This window comes from Nipponia nippon, unplaced genomic scaffold (assembly GCF_047370975.1).
Source record: "Nipponia nippon isolate SJK-2023a ecotype South Korea unplaced genomic scaffold, ASM4737097v1 scaffold_2, whole genome shotgun sequence".
Taxonomy (NCBI): domain Eukaryota; kingdom Metazoa; phylum Chordata; class Aves; order Pelecaniformes; family Threskiornithidae; genus Nipponia; species Nipponia nippon.
Genome location: NW_028262336.1, coordinates 102,411,366 through 102,437,999, shown reverse-complemented (window position 1 = coordinate 102,437,999; position 26,634 = coordinate 102,411,366). Strand labels below are relative to the sequence as shown.

The 26,634-nt window shown below is 47.2% G+C and overlaps 2 protein-coding genes across 7 annotated transcripts in view; one reads left to right on the top strand and one right to left on the bottom strand.

Annotated features, from left to right (window-relative positions):
* The first annotated feature begins 3,420 nt into the window (after positions 1-3,420).
* LOC104010938 (fibrinogen-like protein 1) lies at positions 3,421-14,759 on the top strand. Of its 3 annotated transcripts, none has more exons than XM_087756270.1 (9): positions 3,421-3,633; positions 3,928-3,987; positions 5,311-5,395; positions 6,751-6,961; positions 8,070-8,229; positions 10,447-10,544; positions 10,627-10,715; positions 12,134-12,324; positions 13,354-14,759. In XM_087756270.1, exons 3-9 carry the CDS (start codon positions 5,321-5,323, stop codon positions 13,541-13,543), a joined length of 1,014 nt encoding a protein of 337 aa, XP_087612396.1. In that variant the 5' UTR covers positions 3,421-3,633; positions 3,928-3,987; positions 5,311-5,320; the 3' UTR covers positions 13,544-14,759. The 3 variants fall into 3 exon arrangements, with proteins under 3 accessions (XP_087612396.1, XP_087612398.1, XP_009461403.1); XM_087756272.1 differs by lacking the exon at positions 3,421-3,633 and having other exon boundaries at positions 3,640-3,987; positions 13,354-13,398; positions 13,507-14,759; XM_009463128.2 differs by lacking the exon at positions 3,421-3,633 and having other exon boundaries at positions 3,640-3,987.
* A 46-nt stretch (positions 14,760-14,805) lies between these two features.
* Positions 14,806-26,634, bottom strand: part of THSD1 (thrombospondin type 1 domain containing 1) — a 42,318-nt gene continuing 30,489 nt past the window's right edge. For 3 of the 4 annotated variants that reach the window (XM_087756265.1, XM_087756263.1, XM_087756266.1), the window contains exons 4-5: positions 23,942-24,100; positions 14,806-19,745 (exon numbers count right to left, since the gene is read on the bottom strand). In XM_087756265.1, the coding sequence (XP_087612391.1) occupies positions 18,373-19,745; positions 23,942-24,100 (1,532 nt within the window). In that variant the 3' untranslated portion in view covers positions 14,806-18,372. The remainder of the gene's footprint in view (positions 19,746-23,941; positions 24,101-26,634) is intronic. The other variant, XM_087756267.1, reaches the window with a different exon arrangement.

Below are 26,634 nucleotides of genomic sequence, written 5' to 3'. Positions count from 1 at the left end.
CTGCCTAACCCTAGAGGCAATTAAATTGGTTGGGCTCCTCTCTGTTGGGCTACAGATATCCCCCCAGAACCTGCAGTTCTGCTCCTGTGCGTGCCCTGGACTATCCTGGCCACATATCTCTGCTGATTGTCCCTGCCTAGGGTGGGTCAGGATCCCGAATCTAGGCAGAAGAGTATTGCAGTCCCTGGAGCCCACTCAACAAGCCCAGTGAGACCACCTCCACCACACACTGCCATACACCACCCACAGCTTTTCTCACCTCTATGTACGCGTTCTACATTAAACAACCCTGAATAAAATCACCCCAGGAGCAGAATTTGCAGCTACCGGGGTTTGGGTTCCCAGGCAGGGGCAGGCACACGGCTTGTATGTGCTGGGACCTAGCCTTAAGCAGGGAAAAAGACTTTGGCAGCAGAGGGCTCTTCCCCTTCGCAGAGTAAGGCATCATGAGATTAAAAGGCTGCAGGATGAGACTTGGCAGATTCAGACTCAGGACAAAAAACAATAATAATTAACAACATGTGGGTAATTAAGCAGAGGAAGAGCATGCTAAGGTCTGTGGCTGGTTCTTCAACGCTGAATATTTTACACCAAAATGTCTTTCTCAAAGAGATGCTCTAGTTCAAATGGGAGTGAATTAGGTCAGGGGAGTTCTCTGACCTGAGGTAGGTAGAAGATCACGCAGATAATCCACGTACTCCCTCTGGCCTTGTGACTAATTCCCTTTGGTACAGCTATTCCTCATGTAAGTGAGATCGCTTGGACCTGTGCTTACCCTCAGGAACTTATGAACTAATTACATTTGTTGTGTCAACCCATTAGATACTCATAGGCTGCATGCAGACTCATTAGTTAGGCTGAATTATGTCTTTGCTCTTTGAACGTTATCAAAACATTCAGATCTAGCATGTTTCATGGTCTGCCACCATACTCCTTCTTTGTACACAAGATTTCTGTGGTTACTCCTTGCTAACAAACCACAGACTTTTAATGTGCATATGCTGGTTTCGGTTATTTCATAGATTGAAACTATGGTGGCTGATGTTATCCTGATCTTTTAAATTTATCTTACTTTTGATGAAACCCTTTATTGCTAGGGTTTTTTTTTTAAAAAATATTTGTTTCAGATCTCATACGTTAACTTTGTTTTAAAAAAACTGGCAGCCCAGATTCCTACAGAAGATGTATAGTAGCTCACACATTGAGAACCTGCAGGCTCCTGGTACCTCCACACCTGCAGTGCCTGCAAAGGAGCCTGGTCCAGGGTCTCTCCCAGTGAGCAGGGTGTTCATGGAAGGTGGGACATGATAGAGAAGTATAAATATAATGGCAAATGCATAAAGCACCTGGATTCAGTGCAAATGACCTGTTTTGCTTGGAGCTGGCTCCAGACTACTCTGAATTTTCCTAGGGCACAGCTAGGCAGTCAGATTCTTGCTGTGAAAACCTCAGGTCTCTGTACCTCCTTTGGAGTCTGAAGCAGTCTGCCTCATTTCTTCCCTTGCCCCTTTAAGAACAAACAATGAGGAACTGCTCTTGGGAGAGTTTTGAGAGGCCACCACTGTCTTCCAGCTGCAGTGATGTTCCATTGGGCCCTGGGGGGGTGAATGTCCATCAGGTGTCATCTTCATGTCTTCATCCCGGGCCATTCTTTCTGGGGGAGCCCAGCACCCCGTGACTGCAGCAATGTCCAGAGCCACCCCAGAGCCACTCTCTTCATTCACGTTTATCCACCATTTTACATTCTTGCTGTGCTGGCTGTGCATTTAATGTGTGAATAATAGTTTTTTATGACTGTTATTCAGCACCTACGTACTTTTGCTGGAAGGAGGGTGGAGGAGGGCAGGGTGGGGAAGTTTTTAGTTAATGAAACTGTTATTTGCTGACAAGATCACTGAGTATCTTAAGAAGAGGGAATTTGATCTCCTTCCAAGTAACTAAACAGGAATTTGCACTGCAGAATATGTGTGAAGCATGTGTATTCCAGGAAAAAAAAAGAAGAGCATTTACAGTTCCATTGCCTAGGGACTTCAACATCTGTGAGGAAACAACACCAGTGATCACACAGTGTCCACGTTCTTTAAGATGACTTGATTATTTTAGCTCTGGGCCAGTGGAGCAGTACATGAACACACCCCCCTGCTAACCCCATCTCACGTGAACTCAACCTCATGGCAATCCTTCTCTTGTGCTTCAGATATTCCTAAAGCTTCATCTAGCCTGGGAAAATTAAGTTCATTGTGAAGCAGGTATGCAAGAAACACATTCTGGCTGAATGGGTTTTTCACATGCAGACATTGGTGAGGCTAACACTGGTGGAGTCCTCGCGAGAGCATGAGAGTGCTCCAGGTGTCTTGGCTCTGAGAGGCGTTTGGGGGGTCCCTGAAGGAGAGTTGGACTTTGAGTCCTGCTCCTGCAAAGCTGCAGTCACATAACATACACGCCTGAGTCCCACTGGGGACTGCAGCTCCACCGCCCCCTCCTACCTGGGGACCAGCAGGAGTCAGGTACGTGCGGCCCGATGCTTCCTGGCTGTACGACCCTGCAGACAGCCACGGGGGCTGACCATGCTGCCCACACCGTCCCTCCAACGCTGCCACCGCAGACCCAGGCCCATCGTCGATCCCACCCAGGTGCTCGCAGGTCAAGGAGGTTGTTGGCCATTAAGGCAAGAGCATAAATTGGTACGCAGTGTTTCAAGCGCTGGCTGGCTGGCTCCAGTTAAGGAAGGGGCTGCTGTGGATGAAAGCCCCAGGGGATGGTGTGCAGCTCCCCTGTGCTCGGGAATGTGGTACTTGAGCACCCTGCTGTCAGCTGCAGCCACTGGCCGAAGGGGTGGAAGAAAGGGCCGAGGACCCACTAAGGAGGAGAGGAGACGTTTCACTCATTTAATCTCACAGCTTCCAAAACCAGCCTAAAACTGGGGGTAGAGAACAAGTGAGAAGAAAGGCACTGTTTACATAATCCTTTGGCAGTGAAATGCGTCAGCGGTTCTTGCGGGAGAAGAGGAATGCAGTTTTTAAGAAATAAACAGCATCTCTGTACTTGGTCATAGCTGGACAGTCCTGCTTTCCTGGAGAGTGATACAGAAGTTTATGATAGGCTTGTATGCCTTGTCTTTTTGCCCCACGGTCTCTCCTCCGAACACAGCTCTGTAAAATGGAACATTCCCGCTGTTTTCTTTAAACTAATCTGTAATTCCTTGGCCATAACGCAAAGGGAGGCACCCATCTGTTTGTTTGGGTTTCTTTTTTTCTCTCTTCCACAAATGTCCTTGTTTGTGTTAACTAACAAATCTAATCATCCAGCTCAGAGGAGAGTTACGCAACTGCAAACCTCCTGAGATTTCAGTCTAATAGCAAATCTTGCTTAATACCCCCATGTTCGCTTCTTGCTTCAGATTTGCAGCTCCTTTGGCATTACAGCTGTGCTGTGCTTTTACATATAAACCAGATTAAACAGCAAAAGGAATGCTGAACGGAAAAGCTGTGTTATTTCCACCTTGCAGGACTTATTGAAATGAGCCTGGCTGTATTAAACAAGAGATAAAACTCCCGCAGGGAGCATTAGGCTGAGCGATTCATATAAACACTTAAAGAAGTCAGTCTTGGTTGAGCTTGCTGGTCAAATAAGGTGGGTAATGGTGCACAACCAGGAGAGCCCATCTCCTTTGGAGACCACTGCTGATGCAGAAACCTAACTGTCATTTATCCTCACGGGGAAGCAGCAGGATGAGTATTGGGTAACAACAGATAAACCAGGGTTTGGGGAACTCTTTCAGGAGAGGAATTGCAAGTGTCTTTTCGGTGGAACTGCCTAGTGCTGTGAAACGTTCTTCGTCTGCGCCCTTGATGTGGGCCATCTGGAGAGGAAAATCTCATCAACCTCTAGAAATGCAGCCAGGTTTATGGTCACTTTCTTTTGCAGTTGACTTTTAAGGGAGATTAATCTTATCAGGAGGACGTCCGAAGGAAAGGCGAGTTACAGGTATGTGCATTTAATACACGTTGATAAAGGCGTAGATGAAGTTGCTTTCTTTCCCTCCGGTCTGCACTGTCTGGTTTTCAGGAGCCATTGCTCAAACCCATTCTTCCTGTCAGCTTTTTGCCTCCACCCACATGCTATGGGGCCTGATTCTGACCTCAGCACCGGTGCTGCAGCCACCGGCACGGCTGCTGCGTGGTGGTGTGAATGAAGAGCACCAGCGCTCACGGGCTGGGGGGTCCCCTGCTGTAATACTGAGCTCTTCTCTCTACGAGCTGGAAAAATGCCACATGCTGGGGCACCCACCTGCGCGACATCTTTATGGGTGACTTCCACAGGGCGCTGCTTCTCTCGGCTCGCTTTGGGCCCTGCCTGCCCGGCTTGGCAGACAGCTCCCCTGTTGCGGCAGCTTTGTCGGCTCTGGAAGCAGCCCTAGCATCAGCTGCTGCGGGGATGCTAATAGAGCCGGAGCCGAAATAAAGCACGTCGCTGAGAGCATAGAGCTGGGTAGCCAAGTTTCTGCAGCAATTCCAGATGTGAAGCGGGGGAGTTGGGTTTAGCCTATTTCACAGATTTTTTAAATTCTTTCTGATTTTTTTTTTTAAAGCACCGTGCAAGCACACTGCGAACAATTTGTACTGTTCGCTCACGTTCAGCTGCATGTTCCCAGTGGCGGTGGCTTAGCATTTTTTCTAGCTGAGACTCTCCGACCAATGCTCCATCTGCATGCTGGGGCAGGTCGGCAGCAAAGCTCTCTTCCACTGAAATCCAAGGAAAAAATATCCTGTGCCCACTCTGTCCCATGTGTCACTTCTACCCTCGGCCTCCAAGGTAATGCCATCCTGACAGACCAGTCCATGGACCAAGGAGGGGCAATGCCTACGCTCACTCAACCAGGAGGCAAAATTCCTCTTAAGTTTGGGGAGTTTGGACTGAATAAGGACTGTGTGATTTTGGCCAACCAGTTTGGCAAGGAGTGCTCCAAGGAGGCATTGTTGCTGAGTAACCTCCCGTCTGCGTGGGCACTCGGGAGAAGGGGCAGAGGCTGCTGGAGAGTCACGCCGGGTGTTTATTTCTCCAGGGAAGCAGGAGCTTGGACCCAAACCTCGGTCCCCCTGTCAGCACACTGCACTGGTGCTTCAGCTTCTCCCTAACATGCATCTTAGGGATCAACATCACCGATTTTGTCCTGCCTGTAGTTTGAAGCAAACTCCTTAACAAATCCTTCAGCATTTTCTGGGGAATTAAACGTGATTGTGAGGAGGGATTAAGTTGTGAGAGGAACTAAAGAAACCTCCAGTGCAGCCTGTCAATGCTTCTTTTCAGGTGATAAGAAATGAGCGTGATGATGCCCTGGTTGCTGCTGCTCTTTCTCCTGGTCAGCTTCAGCTCACCTGCACCCAGGTTTTCGGTGCGTATCTCAGCCAGTGTCTGTACAACCTCTCAATGATTTATCATTCCCAGTCATGTAGAGATAGGTGGTCCCCCACAAAAGGGACGTGGGCCTGCAAGAGCACAGCAAAAAGGTGTCTGCCTGCAGCTAAAGGAAGGTCACTGTTGCTGTCTTGATAATACAGGAGTTTCATGGCATTAGAGGATGGGCAGCTCTCTGGATGGCTGGACTGACGTTGCCAAGAACTAAAAACAACAACAAAAGTCCCCTAAAGAAAAAAAAAAAAGTGATTTTATGGCCACAGAAGAAATACTCTGCTCCATTCCCTCAGGGAAAAATGCCTTCATTTATTCATTGCAATTTAAAAAGCAGGAAGGGGAAGAGGTGGTAGGCATAGTCTGAGGCAATCTATACTCTTCTGATGAGCGAATTACTCTTGGGCCATCCCAAGGAGGTACAGAGCTTGGCAAGGAGAGTTTGGCAAGCTCAGGGCTGTCTGCAGCAGGTCCCTGTGTGCCTCGAGCCTGGAAATCCTCTGTGAAGGAAAACCAACAGGCCTAGGAGAAGGAAGAAGCAGCTGGGAGGCCATGTTTGAGCACGCTCGTCAGTCTGCTGTCCTGGGCAACTGCTTATTTTGCTTATGCCTAGAACTGGTCCTGACCTGGTATCACTCAAGCCAGCTTGCTTAGAGCAAAAATAGCAACTGATTCTTATTGCACGGGTTTGCTTGGTTGTCTTGGAAGAGATTTTGCTCTGTTCTGTTATGTTTTTAGTGGAGTAATACCAGTCACAGACTAGATTGTTGCTGAAAATGCTTATCCCAGTCAGTGTGGGCCAGATTCTGGTCTCAGTTATGGCAATGCAGCTCTGAAGTTACTCTGCTGATCCTGGTAGGCTCACTGCTTTCCACTGATTTGCACCAAATATCAGCTCTTTTATCTTCCAGTTTTACAAGAAGATGTTTCTGGAACCTCGCTGGTTTGGCCTGGCTGCAGTGCAAGAGCCGGTTTCCCCCCCCTCTTACTAACCTGAGCAGTTTCATAGTCTGCAAAGACTCCCTTTGACTTCATTAAATGGGAGCGAAGACGAATTATTTTTGTCCAAAGTCATTTTCTGCCTATCTGATTATGTTCTGGGATGCTCTGAGCAGTGGCAAGATCATTGTAGAAAACCGTTTTCCACTGGGTTCACCTCAACAGCCCGTGCTGTGCACTATTCCTGTCTCTTAGAGAGAGACCACCATCGAATCGTCTTGATCCACAGAGGTGGTGTGACATGTCAGGATCAGGAGGAGACAGGTACTCCTCTTTCTGCCTCCCTGTTCTTACCACTGACTGAAGCGAGGGGTTTTTTTTATTTTATTTTCTCCATAGGAAAAAGATATCTGCCTCCTAGACAACAATAAATTAAGACAAAGGTTAAAACAGCTTCAAGACTTGCTTTACTTATATGAACTGCAACTGAAGGACATCCTGGAGAACACTTACCATCGAACAAAAAGTGGGCTGTTCTCAGGCAACAGGAGCGTGCAGCATGAGATGCTTTTACCCACAACCAGTGGAAATTTGATAGTCTATGACCAAGGTACGGTTTGCAGTAGCATATGTGGAAATTTCAGCTTGCCACAATGATTATTTCTCCCTGCAGTGTCCCATGTGTCATATTTTATTTCTGGTAAAAGTTTTAGAATTTTTAAAGTGGCTTGTGCTTTAAAATGCAGTCAGATACATAGGAAGAAGTAGGGCAGCTTGGTGGCCCCGGTACCAGCAGGCATTCCCTGGGGCTGGAGTCAGCTGGCCCAGCTTTAGGCAGCTACCGCCCGGGTACAACGCAGACACCTGCAGCTGGGCTTTTCACCTGGGACTCTGGTGCAGAGAGGAACAGGCACCTCAGCTATTTTCCATTGGACCTACTTTAGACATCTGCTTTAGGAAGAGCTGGGTCTTGCTTTTGAGCCCTTTTTCCCCAAATGACTTGGGAGCCCAGAAGGCCTGGCTCAGCGGCAGGCACTGAAACCTGTTTTGGAGGAGCCCAGCCTCTCTGTTCCTTGGCTCCTCCATCTCTTCTGTGGCACAGTAGCAGGTGTGCATACTCTGTTCTTTGGTGTCACTTTGAGAACATGGTCATAACTGGAACTGTGGCCTGTGGTCAAGATTTTCTTCCTCATGGGTGTTACATTAAAAGTGTGAAGGACTGAGGTCCTGAAAGGCACTCTCCTGATACAGCCTGGTAGAGCTAGTCACAGGAACTTTGCCTCTTATTTTAGAAATTTTGGGCCCTGATCCAATCTGAAGTACAGCTGAGGTTACTTTCCACATGGAAATTAGCTTCCTGCAAATGATCTTGCTGACAGAGCCAGTCCTGGTCCTGCGTTGCTCCCGTGCTATAGCCCCAGCCTGAGCTGCAGCCATCCTGTATCTCACCAGAGATTTGGGAGTGACTCCCTCAGAGGGCATGGCTGTAAAGGCTCTCAAGCCTTGCTGCTCTTTGTCAGGCCCAGCAGTTTGCAAACCAGCATTGCTACTACCTGACTGAACCATTTGCTTTGGCTTTGCAGGGCTTGCAGAGCTATTACACAGGCTGGCCAAGTGTCCTGGTCCCATGCAGCCTCTCAGCGATGTCTCCACTTGGCTGCACATACCCCCTTGCTTTCCCCCTGCCCCGTTTAACAAACCGATACTGTTCTGCCTAGATTGCTCCGCGTTGTATAATCGGAAGAAGACCAAAAATGGCTACTACCGGATCAGGCCCAGAGCAGACCGAGAGCCTTTCCTGGCATACTGTGACATGTCTGACGGCGGGGGCTGGACTGTCATTCAGCGGCGGAGTAACGGCAAGGAGAATTTCAACAGGTAGGTGCACCACGGTTGCAGCAACAGGGCTTGCTGCTCCCACCAGGCCTCCTGCTCCCACCCCCCGTCCTGCTGCCTGGCAAAACCCAACATTTGAGAAGCAGAAGATGCAAGACTGTGCTTTAATGATGATAACTCTGTGCATTAGGACAATGTGGGGGTACGTATTGGTAGCAGGAGGCCATTTTCAAAATGGACCTATAACACCTTTCCCATGCTTTCCCTGCATTTGAGTAAGTGTGTACGTGTGTGCATATTTGTTTTATCATTATTGGAGACTGTTGAAGGCTCCAAACTGGCAGGTATCTCCTGCCAGCACATAGACTGAGACCCATTGAACATATTACCTGTTTTCATATCAGGAATAATTTTCAGCATGGTGCAACATTTATTTCCTTATTTAGATCATTCAAAAAGATGCCAAACCACTGGTCCAGATTGTTCTTTATGCAAAAATCCCAGAGAAGTGACTTTCACCTGGAAACCTCCAGGCAGAGAAATGCTCTGGTAGCACAGTAAAGAAGAAACATTCCCATGTGGATTAATTCACTATCACAGCACACACAATTTCAGGGCATGTCTAGTGTCTCTTATAGCGAGTGCAGTCTGTTTGCAAAGCTACCTCAACTAGCTCTAAGCTGGCTTGCCCACAGAGTGGGAGCTATCTAGCCATGGTAGTTCATCTCTCAGCACAGCTGAATGAAAAATATCCTGAAGAGGAGCACTGACTAGTATATAGGTCAGACAGAACTAATATCCCTAATAACGACATGAGAAAGGGAATAAACACAGGGTTAGTAAAACTGGAAATGTTGATACACAGGAAGTATATGTGAATGTCAAAGATAATACATAAACAACAGAGGCGATTTTAAGAGAATGAAATGATGAGAAGAAAGTAACAGCAGGAGATTTCTCTTAGAAAGATGAAACCAGAGAATGCTGATGAAAAATAAGTGTTTATCTTTGAAAGACAAGTTGCCACATCTGAACAGTGATCCTGCAAAAAAGCAGAGGTGAGAGCAGTCAATGAATCAAAAATAGATTTAAGTGGAACAGAAGCACAAATCAGACCCAGATATTTTCCTTTTAACTTCATCTGCAGCAGTGTGCTCAGGTGGCCAAGAGGGCCAACGGCATCCTGGCTTGTATCAGGAATAGTGTGGCAAGCAGGACCAGGGAAGTGATCGTCCCCCTGTACTCGGCACTGGTGAGGCCGCACCTCGAATGCTGTGTGCAGTTTTGGGCCCCTCACTACAAGAAGGACATTGAGGTGCTGGAGCGTGTCCAGAGGAGGGCAACGAAGCTGGTGAAGGGTCTAGAGCACAAGTCTTATGAGGAGCAGCTGAGGGAGCTGGGGTTGTTTAGCCTGGAGAAGAGGAGGCTGAGGGGAGACCTTATTGCTCTCTACAACTACCTGAAAGGAGGTTGTAGTGAGGTGGGAGTCGGTCTCTTCTCCCAAGTAACAAGTGATAGGATGAGAGGAAATGGCCTCAAGCTGCGCCAGGGGAGGTTTAGGTTGGATATTAGGAAAAACTTCTTCACTGAAAGAGTGGTCAAGCACTGAAACGGGCTGCCCAGGGAAGTGGTTGAGTCTCCATCCCTGGAGGTATTTAAAAGAGGGTGGAAGTGGTGCTTGAGGACATGGTTTAGTGGTGGACTTGGCAGTGCTAGGTTAACGGTTAGACTCAATGATCTTAAGGGTCTTTTCCAACCTTAACAATTCTATGATTCTATGATTCTATGATCTGGAAGCTTTTGTTTGCAGCTTCTATTCAGTTTCTGATTCTTCACTATACCACATCCTACATCCAAGATTGTAGCATATTTTAAACTGCAACATTAATTTCCAGCCAGGAATGCATATGACTTGCTGAAGAACAGTATCAGATGCTTTGCTAAAGACCAATATGACAGCTGCTGCTTTCCCTTTCCATCTAACTGACAACTTCGTTCTGCAAGTGCTGCATCTTGCAGTTTGAAGGATTGATCCCAATATATGTGCGTGCACAGGTTTAGCAGGCGAAGAAGCAAGCTGTGAGTTGTATTTACTTCTAAGGCAGAGTGACAAATCTCAGCTCAGCTTGCAATGAATCAGGTACTTTTAGAAAACAATGTCTAGAGATACAGCTGAAGTTTTACTTGTTACCATAGCTAAGTCTCACAAACTGTCTAATTCCCTCACATGCTGAAATTGATATTTGTATCTCGCTGCAGGAAATGGGATGATTACAAACTGGGATTTGGGAAATTCCAGGGCAAGAATGATGAATACTGGCTGGGCAACGACCACATCTATGACCTGCTCGCTAGAGGTGCAAGTATTTTCCCTCCACAGATTTATTTCCAATTTGCATGAGATATAGTTCATTTAACAGGACGCCGCTTTGTGTTTAGGAGAGAACTCATTAAAGATTGACCTGATGGACTGGCATGGGGAAAGACGTTATGCGGTCTATGAAAATTTCCAGCTTGCAAATGAGCAGGTAAGAAATGGAGAGAGTGGCGATTTGCTTGTTTTATCTGTGAGGGTGGGGCATCTGCACATGCAGCATCGGATTTCAGTATCAGGGTTGTAATTACAGCTCTGCAAAACATACCTGCTCTGGTTCCCTGGGATTCCTGGTTTGGCTGACTGACAAACAGCCCTGGGAGCAGGGACACAAGCCTGGGACTTTTTCCTCACAACTGCTGAGTGCCCAAGCCACCGGATCACAGGATCACGCGTGCTGTCTTGCTAACTCTGCTTTTGCATGGAGGCCAGCTCTCACCACGGAGCACAGGGGTTCCCATGTGCATTTGCCTCTGGCCTCATGGTTAAAAGAATCTTCCATGACGGAGGAGATAAGGGTTTGAGCCTCTGCAAGGAAACTGAACCCCGTTCTCCTACTTCCTAGGAGGGTGTTTCAGGCTGTCATATAAAAGGCAACCACCAGAAAAAAACCCCCTCTACTGAGTTAGGCATTGAACTCTAATCAAAGCTTTGAAAGAGCGGTTGTAAGTTCCTATCTTGAAGACAGGTACCTGTGGCACTACACTTAGTAGTGAAAGCCCAAGGACAGAAAACCCTGTATTTTCTTGTTTGCATTCTAGCTTTAGACAGCGTCCTGCTCAATGCAGGTGCTGTTCTTTGCAGGCTTGCCCTTCTGAACACCACTTGTAAGTAGGCCGAATACCCAAGGACATGAGTTCCATTGCATGAACCAGTCCTAATTCCAACTCCATCACTGCTCCAGAAATGTACGTGTTACGTTCAGTTTGCAATTAGGGTTTTCTTATGAAAAATTTGAACAGCTTCATTTTAATACCTTACTGCTATTTCTCATAAACAAAAGTGGAATATGATGACAGGAAAAAGCCCACACCACAAAAGTAATCATCCGTCTCATATCAAATGTCTTTTAGATCTGTTAGCTGTGCACAATGGAACTATTCGTCTAAGTATTCCTACCAGGACAGGACCATTTAGCTAGAAATCGGATGTCTTCTAGTTCTTGGAGGAGCAAAAATCCTAAGGAGCTATTCTAGCTGAACAACCGATCAGTTTAGGAAGGCAACTACTTAGCACAGTTTCCTGCCAAGTTGTTCTTGATGAGCTAGGAAGAGCCTTCCAGCTTGTTGTCTAGTGTATCAAATGGTTATTGAAAGACAATAAAGCCTGAAGCCCTTTGCAGCAGCAGGAGTAATTAGCAGTCCCTTCTGGAAGTTTAAATCCCATATTGATCTACACTAGGATCATTAAAGCATGGGGCCAAAAGTCACCCTTGACTTCAACAGTCAACTGTTGAGGACTTCAACGCTGCCTTTGACAGTGGATACTATGGCCAGAGCAAATTTGATCTCAAAAATGGCAGAAAGGGCAGAAAGAGCTGATATCAAAGACATGTTTCACATATTCTTGCAGGACAATTACAGGTTATGGTTTGGCACCTATTCTGGTAACGCTGGCGACGCTCTGTCTGGTGGGAGCAATTTTGAAGATCAGTGGTCAGCCTCTCACAGAGGGATGCAGTTCACCACATCTGACAAGGATCACGATCGCTTCCTGGCAGGCAACTGTGCATTAGAAAACAAGGGCGGTTGGTGGTTTAACAGGTATGGAAACCAGTTGATTCCTCTCGGATGCGTAGGGTGTGGGTGGCTGTACAGCCGAGAGGACTTGCCTACCTTACAGCAGCGGGAGGTTGCTGTGTGCGTTTGCCACCTCGCACAGCCAAATCTAAGATGTTCACTTACAGATCCTCGAAGGAAAGCAATCTTTCTTTCATTATGAAGCAAAGCAGGTAAGTTGCATTCATTTCAAGAAACTGGGCCACAGGTAAGTTGCATTCATTTTAAGCAAATGGGTCAGAATAAACGCACAGGGGGGCATGTCCTGGAAGGAAAAGAGCCCAATTAAAATCCCTTAAAGCGCTTTGGGCTATATCCCAGGAAAGAAGACAATTGTAGCCACTGCAAGGTGAAGTGTGTACAAAGGCATTTCTCTATTGTGGAGCATGTCTGGGGGGCGAGCTACCCCTTCAGAGTCCTGATGGTGTGTTTGCTAGTTGGGCATACCCTACACATCGACAGACAGGGACTCAGGTTCACCAGCCCTGGAAGCATGGACACACCGCGCTCAGTTTTTCTCTGCTTTAGTGCAGGATGAGCCTCTTCTTTGACCAGGCCCTCACCACATACAAATAGAAATCAGTGGAGCTACAAAAATGTACATCAATAGTGGGATTTACCTCAATTAAAAGACATCTGCATTTTTAGGTGTCAATACATAGCTGCCTACACTTGAGCTAGAGCCTACCAAATGGCACTACACCCCTCTGCGTAGGCAACTGAATCATGTCCCTAGTTAATACACTTGAAGGAGTCAACAGGTTGAATTATCTGACCAGCGAAGGTGTCTGCTTTGGGATACTTCTCTGGGTTCCACTAAATGCATTAACCAGATCTCCATAGGCTGGAGGACTTTAGATAAGCAGTTCAGTACAGACAGATACATCTAGGTGTCTGAACCTGTCAATGAATCCCACCCTGGTACTTCTAAATGTATGTTGTGTGAAAATTGTACTTCACTGTAATGATGCAAAGCCTAATCTCCTTTTTCCCCCTCTCCTACATGGTTACAAGGTGCCATGCCGTAAACCTCAATGGACGATACTACAGAACAGGAAGGTACAATGGATCCCATGACAATGGCATGGTTTGGTCTACGTGGCGTGGGATGTGGTACTCGCTAAAGTACTCGGCCATGAAAATCAGGGCTCCGTTCTTTGTTGACAGTGAGAGTGGCGACGGTGAGAACAGTCAGGGCAGCTGAAACCTGCTGCTTTGGAAAGAAAAAAAGTACAGGATGAAAAGAATTGTGGAAGTTAAAAGCCAGCCCTCTGCTGCTGCCAATCGCCAAACCTGCACCATGATAACTGGAGCTGCACCTGTTTCTACTAGCTGAAGCTAACGTTGCGAGTTGTTTGAGCACAGCCAGCCAACAATTTAATGGAAAACATACAGATGTCAGTCATGAAATAACCAGAGTTTTCTTTTTCAACAATTTTCAGGACTTCATTGGAGAGTGTTTATGAAAAGCTCTCTGGACCTTGAATGATCAAGCATGTTCTTTCAGCTATCTGTACTCTTCAAGGGCTAAATATTTCTCATCTTGATTTTAACAGCCAGTGCTTCAGTTACGAGAACGTAAGAATAGAAACAACAAGGTGATGGGGAATTGGACTTCATCTGGTGTGCCTTCGTTAGTGCTTTATGATCAGGGGAATGTTTTTCTCTATGATCAGGAGAATGTTTTTAAGCGACTCTCCCTATGGTCCCCAGTTGCCACACTTCAGTTGCACAGCGCTCCTGGAGTGTGTGAAACCAAACCAGCGGGTGGACGTGCTCCACCTGCTAACGTGCATCCAGACTAAGGCTACGTCAAAGTGAACCCCCACAACACGGACAGTGCGGACACCAGGTTTCAGTGCCAACAGCTTCCCGCTGCAGATCCACTTCCACAGCACACCACGACACATTAATGCAGACAGACAATGCTGCCAACCAGACTTAAATCCCAGATTAAAATTAGGCAGGTTTTACTGAATTTAAGATGAGCACAGATATTCTTAGTAGTTCATAAAATGCAGTCATGATTTATTTGTACGTTCTCGTGTAATGTACCAGCTGACTTTGAGTTAGTGAAGGGGAATCAGAAAGTGGAAAGTGACTGAACCATAAGGCACACTGCTTTCATTGTCTCATCGGAGTGAAATGAAAGAGCAACATAAATGACCGAAAGAAATGGAATACTGGAAATTTATTTTCCACAAGTTGTTAAACAACAGTTAAAAATGAACAGTAATATCAGCTTGATGCAAATCACTTAACTACCATGTTGTAGAATGAGCCTATTTTTTGTCTGAATTACAATAGTTTTTTAAACTGGTAGTTCTTTTCCACTTATTTGCTTTTAGATCCATACACATTGTAATTTGTATTATATATATCCATAAAGTGTGAAATAAAACCATCTGAGTAGTACTTAACACTTTGTATCTGGTTTTCAACAGTAGGAACTTGAACAGAAATATGGATGAAAATCTTGAGAAAGCTCGTAATATGAGAATTTCATTCTTTTGGTGTTGGCTCTGGTGCTTTTACACCTGCTGTCCTGGGTAGCTTAGAGGGTTTGCAAGGTAAGTTTAATTTCCATGGCTCAAGCTGTCCTGGAGACAATGCAGAGACATGCGAAGGTTCAGTGTAAACCTTGTTTTGGTTCCTCTGCCTTGTCAAGAGGTAAACCCTGTTCTCACTTCTTCCTATACATCCCAGCGACTGCAAACGTGAACACCAGAGCGCAGTGGGCCAGCACTCCAGGGAGCCGTGCTCCTAAAGCCTGAGCCCTGGCAAGACTGCACCGCTGCCCTCTTCCCAAGCGCTGGCACGTACCCACGTGGAACAAAACTTGCACCTACATCTCTGAAATGAGGTTTCCCTTGTGAAGAAAGGAGTGTGAACAACCAGCACTTACCATTTCCTTTCCGATCACTACTTCTGTATTTTACAATGGTAAAACCTTAGTGCAAGGTTCTACCTCCATGTTGGGAAGATAAGGAATCACTGCGCATACGTTATAACCATGTGGCCGCCAATGCAGTGCTGAGGGCAGTAAGGACAATTTTCATGTAAGCAGAAGACACAGAGAAATGTGAATGAAATAAGGTCTTGCTAATGCCTTCTGGCAGATGATGCTCAACCCCATTCTTCAGTAGAGAGCTAGGGAAGCAGGGTATAGATGACAGACTGGTGATACTCAACTCTGCATGCTGGAAATCAACTACAGCACCAAACGGACAATACTAGTGGTTGACAGTTCACTGAGCAGCTGATAGCCCATCTGATAATGGAGTATCAAGCTGGAGATAAAGTCAACAGGGCTTAGTGAGACAACTGCTACCCAGGCCAGTTCCCCAGTGAGTGCGCAGTGAGCGATGTAAAAGTCCAGAGTACGGAGCCTGTTTTGCCCTGTGTCCATATGGAGAGGCAGGCATTATAGCTGGACTGCCTTCAGCCAGCATCAATATGTTACGGTGCTTTTTTCTCTCTCTGAGAGAGAAAAAGGGGTCAAGATCTGACAAGCTGGGATGAAGGGTCTGCTTTGCTGTCTTAGATGTAAGGTGTACATAAGTCCATCTAATGCATTACAGTAGCTGTTCTGAACGCAGCCCAACATTGGGCCAAGGTTGCAGGCAGTAGCATCTGGCTTAGAGCAAGGCTCCCCCTCCTCTGCCCTCCTGCGGTGCAGAGAACCCCACTGGAAATGCAGGGGTCACAGGGCTTTGTGCAGGACCCTGCAACTCCCACAGCAAACCTCGGGAAGTGTTTCTGAACCCTCTTTATCTTAATAAACAGGGTAAAATGCCACTAGCCCGAGTACTTGTTTGATCTGAGGGCTACCGCCAAGCTCAAATCACTCCCACGGAAGGTTAGGGGAAGGCTTGCTGAACGTTGCTGTGCTGTACATTTGATCTCCTGTTTCTCCAGGGTCTCCTGTGCTGAGGGGCTCACCAAAGCTGTAAACAGATATTGTAGCACTGTACCTCCAACGCTGACAGATCACTGCTTCAGGGCGAACGCGCTTCACGCAACGGAGTTTACCCTAGCGCAGGGGTGGTAAGTAACCTGAGCAGCAATTGCTTCAGAGGTCTGATTTCCAGCTCATTTAAGTCAATTTAAAGACTCATTACATTTGATTAGCTTTGGATCGCACCTCAAGCACGGACATGTTCTCAAATGCTTTAAACAGCATTTCAGGATGACAGCTTATGGGAACGCGTAGCTGGTACGAACACGGTGCTGGGCCGAAGGGCTGAATGCAGACAACACAGCATGCTGGCGCAGCTCCTGGGAAAGGGAGCTCACATCACCCTGCGAGTCAGATCCGGCACTCCAGCAGCAGCTGCAAAATGCTAGCCATCAAAAAGGCCCCTCAAACGGCAGGGTTTGACTCTGGCGGCCGAATGCTGAGCGTCTGGCTCCTCCTAGGCGGTCACAGCAAGCCCTCCCGCTGTGCGCCTGTCAAGTTACCTGTGCACGCTTTGGACACTTCAGTGGGGTGCCATCGGTAACTGGCTAATGCACAGCAATGCTGCTCTCCCTTTAAAATGGTTGTTGGTTTGGAGAGGAAAAAAAAAGTGTGGGATTGGGAAATCTGGCTTTCCACTCAGAAGGCAGTTTTAAGAAAGATAGCAGCCTACTGCTGGAGAAATAAGCACATGCTAATTTTTCCTTCACACCCACAAGGTGGGTTAAAGGGCATGTAGGGTTGGGGTCCTTATGGGAGAGTTGTTTTAAGACTGACAGCCCTCTGCCTGAACCTACCTTCTCTCACTCCATCCTCCACAGGCAGCACCTCCTCTTTTCTTCTTGTTGCCCAATAGCACTCCCTTGGTCTTTGCAAACTCCCTGAAGAGACGGTTATCCTAACAAATGGCAAGCAAAGTCTCTGAGTCATTCTCACTGGCGCGAGCTCTACCTCTGTTGTTAACTGGGGTTTCAACCCAGCTCTGAATACTTGCAGTCGTGTGTGTTTGTGATCTGTGGTTTTAAAGCATTACAAAAACCACAATGTAACTTTTGTACTTCACCATAAGATTCTCCAGGAATCACCAGATGTTGTCAAGCCATTTTACTTTTTCTTTTTCTCTGCAAAACAGGTATTCGTCAAATAAATGTGTTGTTCGCTGGTTCTGTTCATAATTTATTTTGAACTTACTGTAGTAGCATTATCGTCAATTTATTTACACACAAAAAATGTTTCACAAAGGCAAAGATGATTATAGAAAAGATGGGCGATTCAACAGTTCTCTCACTGCCTTCTACAGGTACTTGAATGCTCCAGTAACGCTTCTGAGGGCTAAAATTTGACCATCAATTTTCTTTGCCCTCCCAGGGGCATGCCCTTTTCTACTCATTTTGCAAATGCAAATATTTGTAAGTTACTGTGTTTTCTTGATATAAATATTGGCAGAAAGAAAATATCAGTCTTGAATGATTAAAAACACCCCCTCGATTTTAAATTCTCTCCAAGTATTCAGCATCAATTGTTTGCACTTCCATGCAACCAGCTAAAAGAACCACCACTATATGAGTTACTTGAGCAATTACAACAAATTAACACAGTTCAATAACAACTATCAAAAAACCGATGAAAACTGCTCACAACTTGAGGTTTGTGTTTTCTAAATGGGAAATGATTCACATGGACAGATGGTTGCTTTAGGACATCATAATCTACTAGTACATGGTCCACAAGGTGAGAAAGGCTAGATCAGTGGCATTCATTATATACGATGCACGAAACGTGACTGCTTTATGCAATAAAATCTATTGGCTATTCCTGCGTCACGCCTTCACTAACACATGCTTTCCCAGGGTATTTTGTGTGTATTGCACACACATTACAGACAAAAAATAATGATATGGAAGCACTTTCCAGTAATTAGAAAGGAATGTGTTCCCACAAGCCAGACTGGGGCATTATTCCCTTCTGCTCCGTGTGGAGGTAATGCAATTCCCGCTGCTCCTTCCACCAGAAGCCAACAGATCCTGCAGATCCTCTCCCGCGCACGCCCCTCCTGCAGGGCTGCAATGAGTCACTCAGATCACCAGCTTCTCAATGCTTAAAGTACTTGTTTCATCCTCTTCATTTGAGCCAAAATACCCAGGGAGGTCGATCATCTGCTGCTCTGCCTCCGTTAAGCCAAAAGTAGTATTATCATAAAAGGCAAACTCAGGGTCCAAGGGGAAGCTCTGGCACTTGTCCCTTCGGTACTGGGCAGGGCTTACACTTAGGCCTCTCTGGGAATTATCTTTGCCAGCTGATCCCGTTTCCTTCTGCCATGTGCCTCTGGGGTTAGGTGAAGGGCCCCTCTTACTTCGGCTGGGCTCAGCCTTATCAGCTGCCTTCTGACTGGCAGGCTGGCGGTCAGCGGTCAGGTCCAGCTTCTTCACCAGGGGACCTGCCCTGTGGTGGCTCTTTGGGCCATGGCCCTGTGGTTCACACCCCGGCACAGTGCTGTGGGGCTGATCCAGCTTTTCACAAGTTGAATTAGCGGTTCTTGATTTTGGCCGCGTCCTGTCCTCCAAACCTTGGTCCCACATTCTGGTCCTGGAGTTGTAGAGAGGAGTCTGTCGGGGGGTGAGGGTGGACATGCTTCTCTCTCTGAAAGGCCTGGCCTTTTTAGTTTCATGGAAACTGGCCGTTCTTCTAAACTGCGGGTTTCTGTGACAGCCCCTCTCGGACGACTCCCCTCTGTTATCCTGGTGCTTGAAATGAGCTCTTCTTATCAAGGTTTGGGTAGGGCTCATTGCAGGATTAGCCTGTGAGAATGGAAAATCCAGCCTAGGGTGAGAGCTTTCCCCTGGGAATTTGGGCTGACTGGCTGGCTGGTCCAGAAATGGAGATTTGATCCTAAATTTGTTTGCCGCTGCCTCCTCTTGGTTTTCCCCGCTCAGGGGAAGCATTGTGGTGGCACCAACAACCGTGTCTGTGAGGGGATTCTGAGAGACGTGGTACACCTTGGTGGTCTCAGTCAGGCCTTTCTTCTTCATCTCTTTCAGCTGCTGCTGTGCAAGGCGGTAGCTGAAAATCGGAGGGATTATTTTTTGGGCGTTTGGCTGGAAATTCTCACTTCCAGAGGCATCACCTTCTTGGGCAAATTGGAGGCTTCGCCTGTAGGTCAGAGGAATGTTAACAGGGGCATCCCCTCCTTCTGCGAAGCTGTCCCGCTGCTTGTTGCCTTGGCAAATGTTCTCTTCATCGGAGTTCTTCCGGAAGCCGGGGGAATGGACAGAGTTTCGGCGGACGGCGGTGCTGCACTTCTGAGCTCTGCAGAGCTTCCTCCAGAGGGTGATGAGAACGGTGGCAAAGATGATGAACAAGCATAGGGAGATACCTGTGATGGTGACGATATTATTTGCTTTCTGGTCCTCTCCTGGCTGGACAGAAGGTGGGGTGGGAGGCTTGATAGCTGTAAGAAAGAGCACACACGTCTGTCAGAGTTGCACTGTCATCAGCATTTTGCTATTTTAGGATGGATACTTTAATACAAAGAAAAAATAACCAATTAATACAGTACAGGAAGTTGTCTGCAATTAAAATTTCCTTACTGTAGATGACTTGCTACTGATCACTTCAAACTGGCAGGAACAGACCTACTTACTTTAAACCAAGGCTCCCATGGACCTTTTAAATGTAATCATTACTTTTGCCTGTTCTGCCATTTCCGTAAGGCACTCCTAAATACATGTAAAATGGGATAACATTATTTGCCCTCCTTCATGAAGTACATTAAGATCCCTTGGTGAAAACTGCCATGAAAGGTGTAAAAATAACCCAAACCAGGCTAGTACTTCAGGTATCACTTTAAAATTATTTTTAGGATAGCTTAAGTGGGTGTGAGAATTGCAGTGAGTTTGAAGAGCAGGGAGGCAGCACTAGCAGGGGCAGTGTAACTTTCCTAAGCAGTCCTCCCAGGGTGCTTCTTCCACCACTGCCTGTCATCACAGCCCCGGAGGACAAAACCTTCCCCTCCACAGCAGGCTCCTAACCGAGAAGAAGGCCATTGCTCTGTGGCCCCTGGCATTCTGGTACTGACACTCTTCTGTCGCAGACTGGAGATGGGCCTTCAAATGGCAAAGAATACCCTGCAAACCTGTAATGTGAACATCTAGGAGCTTTCCGCAGCCCTATTTAAACCTCTCACCTGCACATTGTACCACATTACAGACAGCTAACAAATGAGAGATTAATAGTTCTTTTTTTGGACGAGGTCTCCAGCATTTCAGTGGCAGCCCTGAGCAGAATATAGCAAGGTTGATGGATGAATTGGTCCAGCAGCTAATTTTAGTGTCAGGTAGCACTCACTTCCCAACTTCTTGTGGCCAAATACCATCTTCATAAGGCCATGAAAATGCTGTTGGACGACAAGGCTGCTCAGTTGTGGTTGACAAGAGCTGGCCATAAAGCTGTGAGCTCGAACTGAACCACTTAACAACCTTCTCCCAGTCTCTAGTTTTATCCAGAACCCAGAGCCTTCCATCGGAGTGATGGACAGTCTGCTGTAAAACTTGCCAGGTGCTCCTGCCTGCACCACAGTGACTGTCCTGTCCAGCCATAGGCAATGCGTCTGCAAAATAACAACAAGCAGACACCGTGTACTTCCCGTAATCCAGAAGAACACTCATTCAACAGTGAGCTGGTAGCACAGCTATTCGGTGTGCAGGATGCACAAAGGCACTGATGAACACAGGCCAGAAGGTCTCAGGCTGCTACGATAACAGATGTGCAGGGTGCTGGGTGGGCAAGAGACCCATTTCTTTGACTCAGGGCTACCTGGCAGCCCCAAGACTTTTGAAAAATCCTGCCATGGGATTAACCTTGAGCTTCACGTCACTCTGAGAGCTTGACATCAGCGTAAAGAACAAGACCACTGCCTGCTGAATCTTTTTTGAAGGATCACTAAAACTTGCATCCAGGCCAAAACCATCATGCCCGAAGCACGGAGCACTGCTCTTCCGAGGGCCTGAGCGGGAAATGAAGATGCTGACCCCAGGGCAGAAGGCAGGACCAGCATTTGCCCTGTTCAGTACCACCACAGCAGAGTAATTCCTTCTCCCAGTCTCACAGCTATTTTCTAAAGACTCTGTTTTCTATCTGGAATGCACACTGTGCTGTATCATTTGGACTAGAAAGCTAAAAGCTAACAAAGAGCGAGGTTTGAAACAAGACTTAGTCACTTAGGTTTGCTTCTCTCCACCTCATCTACCTCTGCCCCTAGACTGCATGCTGGTTTCATTTATTCAGCCATTTGCTCCACCTGCTGGACTAATGACTGCAAACATAGTTATGCTGAAAAAAAGCTTGCCTGCTTCAGAAAGGTGCGGACAGTTGGGGGGTGGGGAGGAATGACACTCCCAGCCTGAGATCAGACAGCAGATGAACGCTGTAAGATCACAGTGCCAAGCCACTTTTTGAGCAACCTAAGAGTCAATGAGATGAAATCATGTAGGTGATTCTGTAAGGAAGCTGCTTGACGTGGGAGCAGGAGGATTAGAAACCATGTGCAAGAGAGAAGCGAGGTAGTTTCTCCAGATGATGCCACGGCAATGGGTGCAGATGCAGGCCTCCTGCGCATCTGGGTTTTCTATATATAAACCCTCTTCACTAACCCAGAGACCCTGCTGCAATTTGAGGATTGTCCAGAGCTGCTGAGCACTGTCAGGCAGTAACTCCAACCAGACTGCCTCGGCCATGTGCACCGTGTATGCACAGGACAGGTGACCTCTCTGGAAACCATCATAACCCTTACGCAGCTGCACACCTGCATAGAAAGAGTGACACCTCCGAGAAGCATCAGAGAGGCCTGTCACTTCTGTGTGTGTAAACCAAGGTGCACACCCAAATCATGTGTCCAGCACATGCTTCACATGCGCAGAGCCCACTCCGGGGAGCTCTGTGCACCGCGACTGCTCTCTCAGCTCCAGAGGAGTGGGGTGAAACTGGCCCATGAGGAGCCAAGCCAAACACTGTGCTTACAGAAATACCCCTCCAGCAGGTAACAAGAAGCACGGAATAGCACGGCTCAGCATCAGCTTTAGAAAAACACCAACTACCCCACTGTGTTTTGCCGGTGGCATCACTGCCCGCAGCAGTCTGACAAAGTTTGGCATAGAGAAGACAACTAGCCCCAGAGCAGGGCATTAGCTTTACACTGGGCCCCTAACTTGTTCCTCTGTGCTTACACTCACAGCTTTATGAAATAAACAAACCCACAGAACCAGCACTCCAGTCATTAAAAACATCAGACACGTTAACAACAAAGTGTTAAAACATCCCAAGTGCTGCACTGACACTGACAAAATGCAATACCTGGCCTGATGGAATGTAATCTTTAATATTTACCCTTCACCCGACCTTTTTTTCAATACCAACCCATTTCTTACAGTGCTCCACAATAGATTTCAGTCCTGCCTGTGTACTTCTGAGGCTTTCATTCAACAAACACCCTGAAGCTGGTTCAAGCCAACACCTCCATCAAAAAAGTAGTCCTGCCCTCTTCCTGCTCCCCCTCTGCTGCCCTTCCCTTTTCAGTGCTACAAGAATTGCAATCGCCGTGTGATAAGCAACTTCCCCACATCCCCAAACCGTCCATTTTTTAGCTGGCTCCATTTCAGTTCTCCACACTCCACTTTTGCCAGCGCAATGAAGTGCATGGAAGCAGCCAAAGCAAGGGGTAAGGCATTGCTCACTTTGTAATAGCTTAAAATATCTGTTAAATTACAGCCTGAGAGCCCAGGAGCCTGCACAGTTCCTGTGCACCTTCCCCTCCCCGTCCCTGCCACCTGTAGCACCTGTGGGACACGAAGGCATTGGAGCTTGTAGATCAGCCAGTTTCTGAGCAGATAGACCTCAGCACCCTCCTTTTCAGCAGGGAGTTTGCAAGAAGCAACAGTTTTGCATGGACTGAGCACCATCACCCCGTTAAAAGGGACCACTTCTCCTGTCCCTCACTCTGGCTGCAAGCACCCGATTATGGTGCTGGCACAGCCTCATCCAGCCTCACTGGGGGCCATGCGGCTGCTGTAACCCCCTCTTGCCTTACAGGAGGCTCAGGTCTCCTGTATCTGCACCCACTTGCCACCTGTCAGCATCAGCCAGCCTGCCCTGTCACCGGCAAACAGCAGTGGCAGGCTGGAGCAGGGGGCGACCTGGCACTGCCACCTCAAAAAACTCCCAGAATGGGAACCCCACACCACGGGTCCCAGCTGGAACCACTCCTCTTTTAATAGGTTTCCACTTTTTAATAGGTTTCCATTGCCTGGAGTCTTTGGCCTTCGACACCGAACATGTCTAGCTGCCCTGAGATCTCCCCTCCAGCCCTTCCCCATCCCCTGGCCATGCTGGAGATTTTAAACCCCTACCATGGCACTCACAGCATGCAGAAATCCTCTTAATCCTTGGAGCCCTATCTCCAGCTGTCCCACAAACGCGTGTAGGCTCCTGCCCTACTCCATCAACCGCAGGAATGTGACACCCCTCCAAAATCAATGTGACTGAAGGAGAGATCGGATGCTTCCCTTTTACAAAGCCCTTCTAATAACAGGCCCTTTGCTTTTGCCAGGGCGCACATGCGACCACAGGGAAGAGGACAGCAGAGCTACGTACACAAACACTCCTCCAGCGAACACAAGGAAGTCTCCCTCGGTGATCCAGCACAGCCTGCTTTTGCCGGCAAGGAGGTGAGGCAGTCTCGGAAGCGTTCCCGGACGCCATCCCCGCAGGTGACGCTGCAGGGGCTCCAGGGCTGCCACGGGCTCCACGTTTCTGCAAATACACAAGCTCACAGCAATGAGGAACGCGTCTGCCTCCTTACCTTTAAAGACACAAGCATATGTCTTCTCTTACTTAAGAAAACCAGTAATAAATAACCAAACAATGCAAATGGCAACACTAAAAGAGCAAGAAGCTTCCAGGGACCTGCTCCTGTTTCCATCAGAGTCCAGGGCAATGCTCCCACTTTTTTTTTTCCCTTTTTTCACTCCAGTGCCAGCCAGCGACACAGCAGTCAGTTAACTGAGGCTGGCAGGACCTGCCTGGAACAACAGCAAATGGAAATTAAGCCACAAGTCTTTGGAACGGGTTCATAATTTATATATTAATCCAATTCCTGCCTGACAAATAGTGCTTTTACAGCAGGATAACTTCATTGACTTAAGTGTAGTTACTCCTGATTTATATGATTGTGGAAGGAGGATAAGCCTACAAGGCCTAATGAAACAGCAGTATTGGTTTTTCTCTTTATTATCTTCTCAGCACACAAACATGTTATGGCATCGTTCATTTGACAGCTTACAGGTCCCTATTGTTTTATTGCTTATGGTTAGGCAATTAACTCAAGATGAAATTTTGCAGGTTCATTTATTTATTTTAAGTGGAGGCAGGCTCAGGTTCTAATACTACCTCAAATATTATCGTTTTTAGTATGTAATGAAACTCCTCTTTTGCTTAGACAACATCCTCATCCAGTGTTCAACACTCAAACTTTACAGCAGCGAGAACCCAGAGAGAGAAAGGGACCGTTCCTGCCCATATCTGACAGCTGGGACACTGAAGCAGGACAACAACTTTAAATTCCAAACCAATGCACAAGTCCAGGTGCAACTTTTAAGGACAGATACCGTGGGCACCCTCCTATGGGTCAGTTGACTCAGTGACCTGGCTTTGAAATGTGCCAGAAAGAAAAACAATAGACCACTTACTCCATTTCACCACTCACAGATAAAGTGGAAAATCAGCTAAATCACAAAATGTAGATTAGATTTGCTAAAGTTTGCTCTTTCAAATAATTTATGCTGCTGCTACTGCCAACACAGGTCTCAATCTTTAATTTTCTTACACTGTTGCTTTGCTGCTAGCATGCCACCGAGCTCCCGAGCGGTGAACAGTTCATGATGTTAAAGGACTAGACGGTGTTGCATGACTGCAAATGGCTTTATGATTTCATGTTATATTGGTTGCTGTATTGTTCATAGTGTGTTATTATTTTTAAAAGTCTCAAACAAAAATAAATACAGCTGTGTTTTAATAAACATGAAATTTTAACTGCTTTGGGCCCTGTCCTACAAATTTTTGTGAGCATGCCAGTATGAATAACGTTAATGTGAGCAGCGTTAACAGAACCAGCGGGGCTGCTCTCCCGCATGCAGGTACTCACCTGCATTGCAGGATGAGGCCTGAAGGTTTTGAGCTTACACGTGTGCCGTCAGCCAAGGCTGCGCAGCGTGTGTGGGCACATACTCAGGCACATCCGTGTGCATGCATGTTCGAGAACATCTGCCTCGCCTAATGCAGGCTAGAGACGGACATGGCAAGACACCCCAGCGGTGCTGCAGTTTTAAGCCCACACAAGACTAAGTGACCTCCTTGGCTATTTGCCACTGCCTCTACCACAATATTGCGATATCCACGATCCCAGGCTGTCTTTCACTTCGTGCTCTTTGTGCACCTCTCTGCTTTCACCCCTCTGTCTCTGGAGCTGGAGAGCTGCTACAGCACAGGAGAGGAGCCCAGAGGCAGGCTGAGCTTTCAAACTCCTCCTCCAGTTTGCAGCCACGCCAGGTCCCAGTAAAGTGTGAAACGGAGCAAGACTGGATGGTGTGTGGTGTTGGGAGGAAAGGGAGTCAGAGGATGCCAAGGAGGGGGGAACTGGGGAAGTTTGTTGGGGTAAGGAGTCCCTCAAATGTACAGACCCTGGACAGTTGCAAAATCACATCAGCTAGCAAGCAGAGCTATTAGTGAGGGCAGCAAGAAAAATGGCCATAATCAATAGTCAGTCAAGGGCCCACTGATCCCTCCTCCAAAAGACTTCATGGTATTACAGTATTTGGGGATCTCGTGACACTTTTCTTCGTATCAGTATCCTTAAAAACTCCAGCAGCGCCCCTCATCACTGGCAGAGGGAGGTAGGCTAGCTGGAGAGGCACCCACCTCCTCGCAGACTACTTCATGTGAGCAGCTTGGTGAGTCCCTGCCGTAATTTCCAGTGCGTGAGCTAGCTCATTTCCCTCTTTCCACATTCCCTGCTCATTTATACTTCTGTAAACTACAGTCTGATACAGAGCCAGACCCAGAAAAGTTCTGGTTGCCTCCAGTGCTAACACTGGTGATAGTGGAGGGTGCTCAGCAGCCTCCGCATTGATGCCTGTGGGCTTCAACGTACAAGAACATATAGGATGAGTAATTTTCTAACTTTGAGCTCAAACCTATGATGTGCCCATTGCTCTAGGGCACTTTTCACTGACTTCGGCTTCAGCTGAGGGCACAGAGTTCCTTAGCAAAAACACTTGGCATCCATAGCT